This window comes from Cajanus cajan, chromosome 2 (genome assembly GCF_000230855.2).
Source record: "Cajanus cajan strain Asha chromosome 2, NIPB_CcT2T_4, whole genome shotgun sequence".
NCBI classification, from domain to species: Eukaryota; Viridiplantae; Streptophyta; class Magnoliopsida; order Fabales; family Fabaceae; genus Cajanus; species Cajanus cajan.
This window is the reverse complement of record NC_138518.1, coordinates 76342730-76357864: the sequence shown is the minus strand read 5'-3', so window position 1 is coordinate 76357864 and position 15135 is coordinate 76342730. Positions and strand designations below refer to the sequence as shown.

Here is a 15135-nt window from a genome sequence, read left to right as displayed (position 1 = left end):
TTGTAATTTTCATGCATGCCTTTTATCTTTATTATTTAATATTATATATATATGAGGAATGTTTAAATGACATCAATGTAATTTTTACTGAGCTCAATAACTTTATATTTAATGTGAATTTTATAAATTCAAGCGTTAGATTAAAAGTTCTTTATTTTTGAGATTATATATATAAAATTTTATATTAATTCAAGATGATTTGATATTTTATTTTTATAAACTAAAAATAATATAATATATATTTTAAAATATAATATAATATAAATATTTTGACTATTTTTAAATTATTGTTCAATTTTAATAAAATTTGATATAAATTATAACAACTCTAAGATAAAATAAGACTCTAAAAGTTGGATAACTAACAAAATAAAGATGAGTGTCTTACATTCAAACTAATTTATGATGTTTACCATTCTTAAATTTATCTCTTCTAAAAGAATTCTTGGAAAATAAGCTTCATCACAACTCAATAAATTAAGCTGTAGTTTATTTGTTTCCTGAAAGAAAGTAGGAGGCTGGGCACTTGGACAGTATATATATATATATATCTAGGGTTTCAGATGTAGCAGTATCAGAGATCTTGAAGGGGTGTGAATTAAAAGTGCAGTTAGCATGAAAAGAGGTGAAAGCAGTGGTGGTGGCCAAAGCACCCTGAATTACCTGTTTGGATCAGAAGAGCTGCAGTCATGTCATCAGCCTCCACCCCCAAACCCAAAGCCACCACTTTCATTGCCACCTTATGGCATTGACAATCCCCCCAATGCTCCTGCCTCTTCTCAAGGCCAAAACTTGGGAAACAATATTCTAACCGTACGTATACGTGATTAATCTTCTATATATACAATATGATATCATAATTCTTAATTACCAATTATGAGTCATATTAACATTTCTTCGTTTTTCTTTTTATCAATGCTTTAACACATCAACAAATTCACAATGATTCAGAATCGTCCTTCAACAAAAGTCAAATCGGTACCGGGTGGACACTCCTCTCTTGGGTACTTGTTCGGAGACAAATGATCGATATGCTTTCATTTTTATCTCCATCTCCCTCGTGCTGCTGCTGCCGCCTTCCGTGAAAAAGGGGAGTATCAACAACCGAGTACTACTACATAATAAAAAGTAAACAATGTCACGTGTTCAAATTCACTTGTGTCGTAGATTGGACGTGTGCCATTAATTACTGTCGTAAAAAAATAATGCATCAGTGTGTGTGCTTTCTACGGTTAATTACGTCGCTCAAGTGTGTTTGCTTTCATATGTACGCCTTGCATTGCACTAAGCTCAGCTCTCTTTTTCTTGCGTAGCTTTCTCATCTTGTTCCTAATCTTTGGCGTACACCTTGTGCTAGGTTGGTTACAAGATATTAATAAATTTCATTTGTCTTACTAAAAAAATGTATTGCTAGTATTCATTTTCTTTTCAGTTTTCAGCATGGTCGATCTTTCTCGCAATCTATATTTAAATTCAATTGACGCTTAACGTTTTAATTCAACAGATGCTTTATATTAATTAAAGCTACCTGATGCCTATATATAGAAACATTCATTAATTATATCTACAATACAACTTCATGATTTGATGTATTTGTCTGAGATTTCGGAGTTTCTGCTTTAATTTTTATTCACTTCATTATTGCAAATTGGTTTTAACTTTCCTTTTAAGTTAACTATGATCATGTAGTAATTAACCCATGATTAACACTTCCATTTTAATTTTCCATTATGATGATCTAATTTCTATTTATAGTTCTGTCACCACAATCACTACTACACTTTACAAGGACTATCAGGTTTATTTAGAGGTTACAACTTTTTGGGGTTCTTTCTGTTCTCTTCCTCATTGTCGTTTATTCCAGCAGAAAGTAAAAACATCGGCCACCCGCACACTTCCACACTGTCTCTCTCTTGTGAAGCTGTGACTATATATATATATTTTGATGTGTTTGCATATATAGAAAGGATTGTTCAACACTGTTTGCTTCAGAACAGTTCTTACACTGAAAACGAAATGATGGTTAATTAGCCAGAAAATGAAGTCTTTGTCTTCGGTGTATTCGCACTTGATCTATACCTTCTCCAAGATCATGTTTAATTTCAGCAAGTTTTTTCCCCTTTCCGTTTTACTTTTCCTCAATGGAGCCAAGTATAAGTTTTTAATTGTCTTATATTTAATATTTTTTATTATTGTCACTAAAAATTTAAGAAATGATTCATAATATTTTTTAATTATTTTTTATTTTTTATTTTTTAAATATTTTATTTTTTAATTAATTATTTTATTAATAATCGATGTGAGACTTGAATTTTTTTTTAATTGTCATATATTTAATATTTTTTGTTATTGTTAAAAAAAGTTTAAAAAATGATTCAGAATATTTTTTAATTATCTTATCTTTAATATGAGACTTGATGATGATTATCCTGTACTTACAAGGTGAAAGTTGCTTTCTATTTATATACTCTTTAATTATTTTATTTATAGTTGATGTAAGATTTGACTTTTTTTTTTAATTATCTTATCTCTTAAGAGATGTGAGACTTGCAAGCAAGATAGAGTTATTTTCTATTTAAATACTCTTTAATTATTTTATTTATAGTTAATGTGAGACTTAAATTTTTTTTAATAAATAATTATCGCTAATAATAAATTTTAATTTAATATAAATACATTTTTAGTAACTACTACATATTAATCATTAATATTTTTATTAGATAATAAAATAAATATAATTAATTTATTATCATTAAATAATTTTCAGTAATACTAAATTTTGTTATAGTGAATGTTAGCCAATTTTAACTTATTAATTTAGAAATTAGAGTAAATTATATTAATATCCACCGGAATTTCTTGAAATTGCATATACATTTCTTTTTAATGTTTACAACAACTTCTCCTATATGACGATACAATATAATATATTTTTTTAAATAATTAAGGAGTAATATAATGGTGAAGGTGTGTCAATATAGTTTTTTTTTTAATAATTAAAGAGAGATAAGTATAATAGTAAAAAAAAAAGGCTAAGTATAATCTCATCAAATTTCAAGAGTGTCAATATAATATACTTAAAAAAATTATGAGTATCAAGCTAATTATTAAGTTACGTATTGAACTAATATAATATTGAAAATGATGTTATAGTTATAATTAATTGTCGTTGAAATTGAAAAAAGTTTATTTATTTATTTATTCACTTAAATATGTTTCTGACTCTAAATTTAAAATTATTGTTTATTTAATTACTGTAATTTTTAAAAATATTATCTTTGTTTTTTGAGTTATCAATAATATATTTAAAATTGATAGATTGAGATAGTTATACAGTATCAACTGATTTAATATGATATTTTTATTAATAGAAATATTAGTATGTAGATTTTATACGATAATATTTAACAAATTATTTAATAAAATTTAAATATAAAAATTAAAGTAAGATTTTTTTTAAAATTATAGAGACTAAAAATATATTTAAGTTTTATTTATTTATATTTAAATTCAGTTTAATATATTTAATATTATTGATAATTATTTTGTGAAAATTAGAATATAGATGTAGTTTCTTTTTGTAATAGAAAAAAGAGAGCATACAATCATGATAATAAATAACTAATCGATGAAAAATTATTAGGGTTCGCCCTATTTTGAGTTGGATAGAGAGTGGATATATGAGATATAGAGTTGGGAGAAAAAAACAGAAAAAAAAGAAGAAGAAGATGTGAATGTAATATATATGATGAGAAATGTAAAGAGAAATAGAAAAATGGGAAACAAGTGAGTTACACGAGAGAAATATACTAACGTGTGCTCTTAATTGATTATATATATTTTAAAGAAAATATAATAATATATACTATGCTGGTTCGACCAAAAGATCAAGTGTTGAATGTTAACTGCATTTGAAAAAGTTGTATCTCTGTAGCTTTTACATTCATGATTTTTTTTCTCCTTACCCGAGGAGGCCCAAAAACAGAAAACTAAGTATTAATAAAATAAGCCTTGGGGTACATAGGCCCATGACATCCTGTAACCATTACAAAGAAACCTCGGGAAGGGAGGACATGATAAATTTAATTAAGAAACCCGTATCCACACGTTTTGTTTCAATTTTAGAGCATCTCCTGGGCTCTATATTTAATTAAGAAACCTTTGTTTGTATAGTATGCATGATGAAAAGGTAATTAATATATTATCAGAGAAAAAAAATTATTTGTTGAGTCGTCTAAGAACAATTACTCTAGCTAAATGAAGGTCCGCAATCATACATACAATTTGTTGCAAGTCAGAAAAAATTATGCACTCTAAGTTGAAGGAATAGAAATGCTCTCAGTAACACAAAATAGATAGAAACATGTGAACGTACAAATAATCTAATGATGAGAAAGAGAAACCTTGTAGCCTTGCACTCCTTTATAAAAATTATTACACGCTCTAAAAGAAATATTGATCACTTTTTTTGTTACAAAAATATTGATCATTTCTTAATAGACAAAATGGATGTGTGTTAAATTATTTTCATGCATGCATGGATATTTTTTTAACAGAAATTAATAGTTAATACAAACATAATATTTGTATTAATAATTTATTTTATTAGATAAAAACTATATTAAGAGAAGCTTATCCAATAAAAATCATTCACATGTAATTTTTTTTAGTGACATGTGTCTGAATATGTTGTTTAGGAGTTTCTTTCATACAGACAAATTTAAGGATTGAGGACTCAATCTGATCACATTAGAATTATTTTTGCCTTTAGGTCTAGCGGCTTTCCCATGGATGGTAGTATGTTTGATCGGCCCAAAAGTAAGAATACATAACAAATAAGAGGAATATAAATGGGTACATCTCTGGGCTTTATTTAGTCCATTCATGGACCAAAAAAGGAGATTAGCCTATCGCATTGTTTGGATAAAAAGAAAGTATTAGCCCATCGAAGATTGAACTTAAAACAAAAAGAGTTAATCATCCGTATATTGCTAGTGTAAAAATTTTTATACTGACAACCAATCATATCTTTTAAAGTTGCTTATTTTATTATTATTTCATTAAATAAACAACTGACATGTCACTATTAAAATATATTAAAATATATGATTGGTTGTCTGAATAAAATTTTTTTACACTGATAATCTATAGGTAATTAACTCAAAACAAAATTGTAGACCAAAAAGAAAATATAGGTAACTTCATTATATAAAAAACTAAACTAGTATTTGATTAAAATGTGATGCATCATTCTCTTTCTAAACTTGACCTTCTTTACCTACGATAACTTCCAATTGGCTTTGCTTCTAAAAAATATTATTTTTTTTCCTAGGTGTCTAAGAATGAATGGAACATGTTATCCTAGGTCTATAGACTTAATTCCTATTTATAGAGAATTAAAACATACCCAATGCACTGGCTGAATTGTGGACTTTATGCATTTACACTTTGGCATGTAAGACAACGTGACCTAAATCTCAAAATTTGACATGTTAACCAAGGTGAAGTGAAATGTGAATTAAATAATAAGAGCAATGTTATTTCTTTCAAAAGAAATAGCCGAAAATCCACCCGAATGCTTAAAAAGTTGACACCTGTCACTAACATGTTTTTTTTTTATAAATAATTTTAAAAGGTCAGAAAATGTTTCAGGGGCTTATGTTTGGAGGATACAACATTTTTCAAAATATCTGGATTAGAAAATAAGTTTTTTTTTTTACATAAATAGACAAAAAGTAAAATGATGTGATTATTCATACATGAATAAACATCAACATAATTAAAATGATGTGTTATTTCATGAAAATACAAATTAGAATGTAATGCCTTTTCATATCCGACAGCAAATAAAATGATGTGATTTTTCACTAAAAAAAACTCTATACAAGATGGTATGACTCTATATAAAGTGCATCAATTGAATTAATGTGATTTATTATGAATAGACACAAGATATTTATAAGTAAGGCTATTCTCAATGCACAAGAGACACTCATATATTTATAAGTGAGGCTATTCTCGATGCACAAGAGACACTCATAATCACAGTCCAATCTCGCTCCATTCATAAATTCATTTACCTCAACATAAACAAGATATAAAAAAAATTATTATTTTGTAAATAGGCTTTGGAACCATATTCAAAGGTTTTCATTGCGGGGCAAGAAAATTTGCTGTCAACCCAAGTTATAGTTGAGTTGTAGTATTGGAAAGGGTAAATTGAGCCAAAAGAAATGCTTAGCTACGCTTTCAAGACATTGTAATAGGAAAAGAAAATAAAGAAATATAAGAAAAATGAGTTACATAATGAAAATAAATAAATACAAGTATTTTTAGAAATAATACATTAGTAGAAAAAGTGGACAAAAGATTTCCCTCAAGAAAATGAAGTTTGGCCCGTGAAGTTGGGCACGTGGACATTGGCAGCATCACGGTCTTGTTTCTGCGATTAGAAGTATATTCACGGATTGGCAATGGAAGGTAATGCAGACATGTTCTGACAAAGTTCCGTGACCATGTGGGCCCTACAAAAGAATGCTATTTCCCACCCAATACCATTCGTTATTCCTAGTCCACACCATACTTCCACTCTATTTTACTTTAAAAAAAAAAATATTAAGGATAAACGTAATAGTGGAGGGTATCAAATATAAGTCATGTTTATATTTTTATGTAGTGGAAGTGGAAGAAAAGACAATGGTTGATGCACGCTACAACATGCATGATTTTGTCCTTGCATGTCAGAGGGAGGCTAGAGAAGGAGAACCACAAATCAAAAAGATGCAAGGCAAAACAATGTGGAATGAAACTGAAAATAGTAAAAATGGCCACATTACATTAATTTATATATATATACTTGCAGTGCGCTCAACACTAATAATGGATTGTATCTTTTCAAACTTGGCACGCCAATTCATTATTTCCCTCAATTCTCGGTACACCACAATCAGATGCTGAATGCTGAATGCTGAATCATCACACTTCCAACTCAATAATGAAAACGTTTTATGTTTTTTACTTTCGTAGATCTAATTTATATGTAATTATGACGACTTGTTTTCCATTAGATACTTCAAGCTCCTACATGAACTGAAATTTAATGTAGTAACGCAATCTTTACAATATGTTCAAACTTCATCTCTGCGATTTTTCACACGCTATTGAATTGAATCCGAAAAAACTTGTCGAGCGAAATTTGTAAACGTCACCTTACAAGGCACGTTCCTGTTATCTCATTCACATGACGAATAAGAGTTATATATATATTGTGGGGTAGCACAAAATGAAAGCAAAATATAACCCTCAATAATTATTATATAAATGCATGTATATATATACCCACAATTTCTCCCCATGTAAACATACCAATAGCTCAAAGCCGCACCTATTTTCTCCCCTAAACAAAATTCAGGTACAAGAACAACACTGTTTAACCCTCATTTTCTTTTTTCCTAGCATTAAGTAGAACAACATCTACATTGACATCTTGATACATATGAATCATATTTGACATGTGAAATTTTGTAGGTCATGGACGTGTTGTTGTTATTATTTGTTATCTTGGTTGGTTGGCCAAACCTGGTTGTAGTAGAGAGCCGAAAAGCACCAGTTGTGGACTACTTTGAGTATTGTGCTTTGAGCTGCAGAGCTTATAGTGCCTCATTGGAAGAGTTTGGAGGGGTTGGTGATGGAACAACTTTGAACACAAAAGCCTTTCAGGCAGCCATAGATCATTTGAGTCAGTATGCATCAAGTGGTGGGTCTCAACTTTATGTTCCCCCAGGAAGGTGGTTAACTGGAAGCTTCAATCTCACCAGCCATTTCACATTATTCCTACACAAGGATGCTGTGATTCTTGGCTCTCAGGTCTAATAGTTTAATTCTTGCAGGTTAATTTGCTAGTGTTATGTTGTTCTAATATTCAATGTATTGATATTATGTTTGTTTTAAAACTATGGTATTAGGATGAAAATGATTGGCCAGTGATTGATCCCCTGCCATCTTATGGCAGAGGGAGGGACACGCAAGGTGGAAGGTTTAGCAGCCTAATTTTTGGAACCAACCTCACAGATGTGGTCATAACTGGTAATCAAATGAAACTTATTTGGGATTAGAAATGTAGTCTGTCCACCTGAGTATTTGCTTATTTAATTATTTAATTCAAATTTTTTTTCTACTTTCAAGGTGACAATGGCACATTAGATGGACAAGGTGATTTGTGGTGGCAAAAATTCCACAAGGGGGAGCTCAGTTATACCCGGCCTTACCTGATTGAAATCATGTACTCAGACAATGTTCAGATATCCAATCTCACTTTGGTTAATTCTCCATCTTGGAATGTCCATCCTGTATACAGCAGGTTCATCTTTTTTCCTCTCTTGGTTATATCTATTATCTTTAATAATGGACTCTACAAACCATATTGTTTTGTGTCTTCAAATTAATATAAGAATTTGAATGTAGCAACGTTGTTGTTCAAGGAATCACAATTCTTGCTCCTGTGACATCGCCAAATACAGATGGAATCAACCCTGGTAAGTTAGAAAATATCTCCAAATCCTTTCCTAGATGATACAACTTAGTTATAGAATTCTATCAGTAATCCTGAGTTTTAAGAAAAATTACGCTGATCTTTCCTGTAACTTCAGATTTGAGAATGGAGCAAAAATAATTGTGGACTAATAGCACACACAAAATTGATAACGGAGTTCGGCCAACTCTGCCTACGTCTCCGGGCTGCTGCAGATATTTTACTGAAAAGGGAAATATAAATAGTGTTTACAAAACACTCACAATCTCTCAAAATACTCACAACCACTCACAACCCACGACCCAACTATATCCAGAAAAATTAAGAGCTTCTCTCTCTCAATTTTCTTATGTGTTTATGCTTTCGTTGGATACAAAAATGAATGGAGGGGCTTGCTATTTATAAGGAACGATTGCAGTGTGAACGCTCCAAATTCGGTGCCTCCAATTTGGAATTCGGTGGTCTGCCTGCCAAATTTGATTTTGCATTCTGCCAAGCCTCCAATTTTGACTTTTCAAAGTTTGATTTCTGCCAAAATTGATTTCTGCTTTCAGCTGCCAATTTGGACTTTTCAACAATCTCCCACTTGAAGACTGATTTCAATCTGTCTTCACACTTTAATCAATGCAGCAGCCTTCCTTGGTCTGTTACTCTAGCAGGCCAACTGAAATTGAGCACAACTTCAGTTTGTCAATGGTCACCACCTTTGTCAACATGTCTGCTGGGTTCCTGCTTCCTAAGATCTTCTTCAATGTTAACACCTCATCCTCTAGCAGAGATCTGATAAAGTGATAACGGATATCGATGTGTTTTGTCCTAGAATGAAATGCTGAATTCTTTGCCAGATGTATTGCACTCTGACTATCACTATGCAAAACACTCTTCTCTTGGATGAATCCCAGCTCTGTTAACAAACCCTGAAGCCATATCAATTCTTTACTGGCTTCTGTCACTGCTACGTACTCAGCTTCTGTAGTGGATAAAGCGACAATTTTCTGTACCTGCGACATCCAACTAACAGCTGTAGAACCAACAGTAAAAATGTAACCGGTGGTACTTCTTCGGTGATCGACTTCACCTCCATAGTCTGCATCTACATATCCTTGCACCTTTATTTTACCTTTACCAAAGTGCAAACACCTTTCTGTGGTGCCTCGTAGATACCTCAGAATCCATTTAACTGCTTCCCAATGAGCTTTTCCTGAATTCGACATAAACCTGCTAACAACTCCCACTGCATGGCCAATATCTGGCCTTGTACAGACCATTGCGTACATCAAACTTCCAATGGCTGAAGCATATGGAACTTTAGCCATAAAATATCTTTCTTCCTCCGTCTGAGGAGACTGATCCTTGGATAGGCGAAAATGACTAGCCAAAGGTGTACTATCTGGCTTGGCGTCGCCCATGTTAAATCTTTGCAAAACACGGTTGATGTACTCTGCTTGAGATAACTGCAAAATCCCTCTTTGCTTATCTCTCGTGATTTGCATTCCAAGAATCTTCTTTGCAGGACCTAAGTCCTTCATGTCAAATTCTCTTGACAATCGCTGCTTCAAGCTTCTTATCTCATCCATATCTAAACCAGCTACTAACATATCATCAACATAAAGTAGCAGAATGATATAACTGGACTTATATCTCTTGAAGTAGCAACAGTGGTCAGCATTGCACTTATGGAAGCCTTCTTTGTGCATGAAGCCATCAAACTTCTTGTACCACTGTCTTGGAGCTTGTTTCAGACCATACAAGCTCTTCTTCAACCTGCACACCATATTCTCTTTTCCTTTCTCTGAGAAGCCTTCTGGTTGGTGCATGTATATCTCCTCATCTAGATCTCCATGAAGAAATGCAGTCTTCACATCTAACTGCTCTAGGTAGAGCTCTTCACTAGCAACAATGCTCAACACTGTTCTGATTGTATTGAGCTTCACAACTGGAGAATAAATCTCTGTATAGTCAACTCCTTCCTTTTGCTGGAATCCTTTGACTACTAATCGAGCTTTGTATCTTTTGGAGCCATCATGCTCCTCTTTTACTCGATACACCCATTTGTTGTGAAGTGCTTTCTTATCTCTAGGTAACTCAACTAGTTCCCACGTCTGATTTGAGATCAAAGACTTCATTTCGTCCTTCATGGCATGCTCCCACTTGCTGGCATCTGTGGCCTGACATGCTTCATCATAATCTTCAGGCTCACCTCCATCAGTCAGCAACATATAGTTCATGTATCTCCTGTTAGGTACATGAGGCCGGGATGATCTCCTCACAGGAGCTGAAGTTGAAGACTCTGGTGTGTCAGATTGTTGTTCACAACTTTGTTCCGTTGATTCCTCTGGCTGAGGAGTTTCAACTATAGGACTTTCTGGGACATCATCCACCTCTGCATACACTGGCCTACTCTCTTCTGAGTTACTGGCATCAGTGTTATGTCTGTCCTTGTACATCACTCTCTCATTGAAGATAACATCTCTGCTGCGGATCATCTTTCTGTTTTCATCATCCCATAGGCGATAGCCAAACTCATCTTCACCATAACCGATGAGAGTGCACTTCTTCGATTTGGGATCAAGCTTATTTCTGCCTTGATCACTGATGTGCACATATGCTACGCAACCGAAAACTTTAAGATGTGTGAGTTTTACCTCCTTTCCGCTCCATACCTCTTCTGGTATTCTATACTCCAATGGTACCGATGGACCTCGGTTGATCAAGTATGCTGCTGTGTTGACTGCTTCTGCCCAAAACTGTTTTGGTAAGCCTGACTGCATACGCAAGCTTCTGGCTCTCTCAGTCAACGTTCGGTTCATCCGCTCAGCTACACCATTGTGTTGCGGTGTACCAGGCACGGTTCTTTCCATTCTGATTCCGTGCTCATAGCAGAACTTCTTGAATCTGGTGTCTTCATATTCACCACCATTGTCGGTTCTAAGCTTTTTAATCTTCAATCCTGTCTCATTTTCAACCATGGCTTTCCATATCTTGAAAGCCTCAAATACATCTGACTTATGTTTTAGAAAGTATACCCATACTTTCCGAGAGTGATCATCAATAAAAGTCACGAAGTATTGCTTCCCACTAATAGATGAGACAGTCGTTGGACCCCACACATCGGAGTGAACAAGCTCGAGTTTCTCCTTCTTTGGGGTTCTTCCACTTGTCTGAAAGCTGACTCTTTTCTGCTTTCCAAGTATACAGTCTTCACACATGTCAATTTCCACTGACTGAAGACCTGGTAATTTTCCTTTAGAGTGCGTGATCTTCATCCCTTTCTCACTCATATGGCCAAGTCTTTGGTGCCATAAATTGGGATTGTCATTTGCTGCAACTGCAATTAAATGACACGCTCCTGCTGTTTTGTAAAGAGTACCGCTCTTTTTACCACGAGCAATCGTCATTGCACCCTTGGAAATCTTCCAATCATCACCATGGAAGGTCGTTGTGTAGCCTTCACTGGCCAACTGGCCTACTGAGATTAAGTTCTTCGTCAGGTCGGGAATATGTCTGACATTCTTCAATTCCCATACAGACCCTTTTAGCTTAATCTTCACTACACCTTTACCAACAATCTCACAAGATTGTTCATTACCAAGGTAGACTTTACCAAGGTTTCCGGGAACATAATTCTCGAAGAATTCTCTCTGCGAAGTAGCGTGGAAAGATGCTCCAGAGTCTAACACCCAAGACTCCTCCTTGCTCTCCAAAGAGCATATTAATGCATCATCTCTTCCTGAGGTAGAAGCAATATTTGCCTCTGCTTTCGCCTCCTGATTCTTCGGTGCATTTTTGCACTGATTTTTGTAGTGCCCGGTCTGCCCACAGTTCCAACACTTGATAGTTTTTGAGTTGTTAGAACTACGATGATTTCTGGATTTGGACCTGTTATCCCTTGATTTTCCACGTCCATTTCCTCTGGTTGGAGCCCTCCCTCTTGACTCTGTATGTAATACTGAAGAGGTTGAGGATTCACCCGACTCTCTCCGTCGGATCTCTTCACTGAGAACCAGATCACGAACATCATCTGATTTCAACTTATTGCTTCCCGATGAGCTACTCACAGCTGTGACAGTAGCATTCCAACTTTCTGGTAGAGAAGACAAAAGTATCAATGCTCGTACTTCATCGTCAAATTCAATTCCAACTGAACTCAACTGGGTTGTGACTGTACTGAGTTCATTTAAGTGTTGCGCTACTGATGCGCCTTCCGCCATCCGCAAGTTAAACAACCGCCTCATCAAGTGAACTTTGTTTGAGGCTGACGGCTTTTCATACATACTGGAAAGAGCCGTCATAAGACCCACTGCGGTCTTTTCCTTTGCAATGTTGAAAGCAACATTACGAGATAATGTCAAGCGGATAACTCCAAGGGCTTGTCTATCAAGAAGGAACCATTCATCATCCTTCATGCCCTCTGGTTTCTTTCCTTCGAGAGGTTGATGTAGCTTTTTCTGGTACAGATAATCTTCGATCTGCATCTTCCAAAAGCTAAAGTCCGAACCATCGAACTTTTCAATTTTCACCTTTCCTTCATCTGCCGCCATTGCTCCCACTCAAATCTGACTTCTCGGATCGCTTCTGCCGACAAATTGGTAACGTTGACCAATTAATTACACTATTCACTATTCACGTGAATAGTACTATTCACAAAATACTATTCACATGAACAGTATTCTCTCCAGCAATTTCGATGAACTATTCACTATTCACGTGAATAGTACTATTCACGAAAAATACTATTCACATGAATAGTACTCTTGCCAAAGTTTAACAGAAACAACCAGCTCTGATACCAGTTGTTAAGAAAAATTACGCTGATCTTTCCCGTAACTTCAGATTTGAGAATGGAGCAAAAATAATTGTGGACTAATAGCACACACAAAATTGATAACGGAGTTCGGCCAACTCTGCCTACGTCTCCGGGCTGCTGCAGATATTTTACTGAAAAGGGAAATATAAATAGTGTTTACAAAACACTCACAATCTCTCAAAATACTCACAACCACTCACAACCCACGACCCAACTATATCCAGAAAAATTAAGAGCTTCTCTCTCTCAATTTTCTTATGTGTTTATGCTTTCGTTGGATACAAAAATGAATGGAGGGGCTTGCTATTTATAAGGAACGATTGCAGTGTGAACGCTCCAAATTCGGTGCCTCCAATTTGGAATTCGGTGGTCTGCCTGCCAAATTTGATTTTGCATTCTGCCAAGCCTCCAATTTTGACTTTTCAAAGTTTGATTTCTGCCAAAATTGATTTCTGCTTTCAGCTGCCAATTTGGACTTTTCAACACTGAGTACCACCTAATTCATCATACCACGTCCCACATTCTCTTTAAAATAAGTCTTATAGTAATATTGTAATAATGTAAAGAGAGACAATCCTTGTAACTAAAAGAACCATGTACCCTTACCATGTCGTTAGTACTATGGTGATATAGTACATAAAGCCTATCTGGATACAGGTTAGAATTGTTTATGAAAGATTCTCTACCCGAATTTTTTTTTATAACTTTAGTAGAAAAACTCTTCTAAGCTTATATCCAAACATGCTCATAATCCAGTACTTTATGTTGGCCAAACTGACTTAAGCTTTATGGTTTTGGTGTAGACTCTTGCACAAACACAAGAATTGAGGATTGTTATATAGTGTCCGGGGATGATTGTGTGGCTGTGAAGAGTGGTTGGGATCAGTATGGTATAGCATATGGAATGCCAACAAAACAACTTGTGATCAGAAGACTCACTTGTATTTCTCCATTCAGTGCTGTGATTGCTTTAGGGAGTGAAATGTCTGGTGGGATTCAAGATGTGAGGGCCGAGGACATTATAGCCATCAATTCAGAATCAGGGGTCAGGATCAAAACTGCTGTGGGAAGAGGAGGCTATGTCAAGGACATATATGTTAGAAGAATGACCATGAAAACCATGAAATGGGCATTTTGGATGACAGGAAATTATGGCTCTCACGCTGATGACAACTATGATCGTAATGCACTTCCTGTGATTCAGAACATTAATTATCGTGACATGGTTGCTGAGAATGTCACTATGGCAGCAAGGTTGGAGGGTATATCGGGTGCCCCTTTTACTGGAATCTGCATATCCAATGTAACCATTCAACTGGCTAAGAAGGCTAAAAAAGTTCCATGGACTTGCGCTGATGTTGCGGGGATTTCAAGTGATGTGAAACCTACGCCGTGTGATCTGTTGCCAGACCAAGAAGAGAAGATAGGGGCATGTACCTTCCCAGAAGACAGGTTGCCCATCGAAGATGTCAAGGTCCAAACGTGCACTTACAGAAGGAATTTATGATAATAGTGTAAAAGGAATGGCTTAGTTCAAGGGAACAATCCAAAGCAAACAATGTAATACTTAAAAATTGTATTTAAAACATTGCGTACTTATAAAGACTCTGAACAGGGGGACAAGAAGAACAATGATACAGAAATGAGTCAACAATAAATACACAATTTCGTTGTCATTTCACGAAATTCATTGTTTTTTTTGCCTGAACCTTGCAAAACATAAGTAGGTACCAGGTAGAAGGAACGATCACACAATTATTTGATTGCTATTGCTGCATTCAAAAGGGAGATAGTTTCG

The 15135-nt window shown here is 34.5% G+C and overlaps 2 protein-coding genes across 4 annotated transcripts; both read left to right on the top strand.

Annotated features, from left to right (window-relative positions):
• Positions 1 to 494: 494 nt before the first annotated feature.
• LOC109805461 (protein SPIRAL1-like 5) lies at positions 495 to 1403 on the top strand. The gene is made up of 2 exons (XM_020367541.3): positions 495 to 813; positions 952 to 1403. The coding sequence occupies exons 1-2, from the start codon at positions 616 to 618 to the stop codon at positions 1024 to 1026; spliced, it is 273 nt and encodes a 90-aa protein (XP_020223130.1). The 5' UTR covers positions 495 to 615; the 3' UTR covers positions 1027 to 1403.
• A 5467-nt stretch (positions 1404 to 6870) lies between these two features.
• On the top strand, positions 6871 to 15023 carry LOC109805589 (putative polygalacturonase). Of its 3 annotated transcripts, none has more exons than XM_083069104.1 (6): positions 6871 to 7216; positions 7528 to 7866; positions 7965 to 8085; positions 8185 to 8359; positions 8464 to 8534; positions 14141 to 15023. In XM_083069104.1, the coding sequence occupies exons 2-6, from the start codon at positions 7531 to 7533 to the stop codon at positions 14842 to 14844; spliced, it is 1407 nt and encodes a 468-aa protein (XP_082925230.1). In that variant the 5' UTR covers positions 6871 to 7216; positions 7528 to 7530; the 3' UTR covers positions 14845 to 15023. The 3 variants fall into 3 exon arrangements, with proteins under 3 accessions (XP_082925230.1, XP_029128690.1, XP_020223327.1); XM_029272857.2 differs by having other exon boundaries at positions 6915 to 6935; XM_020367738.3 differs by lacking the exon at positions 6871 to 7216 and adding an exon at positions 7234 to 7411.
• Positions 15024 to 15135: the final 112 nt, after the last annotated feature.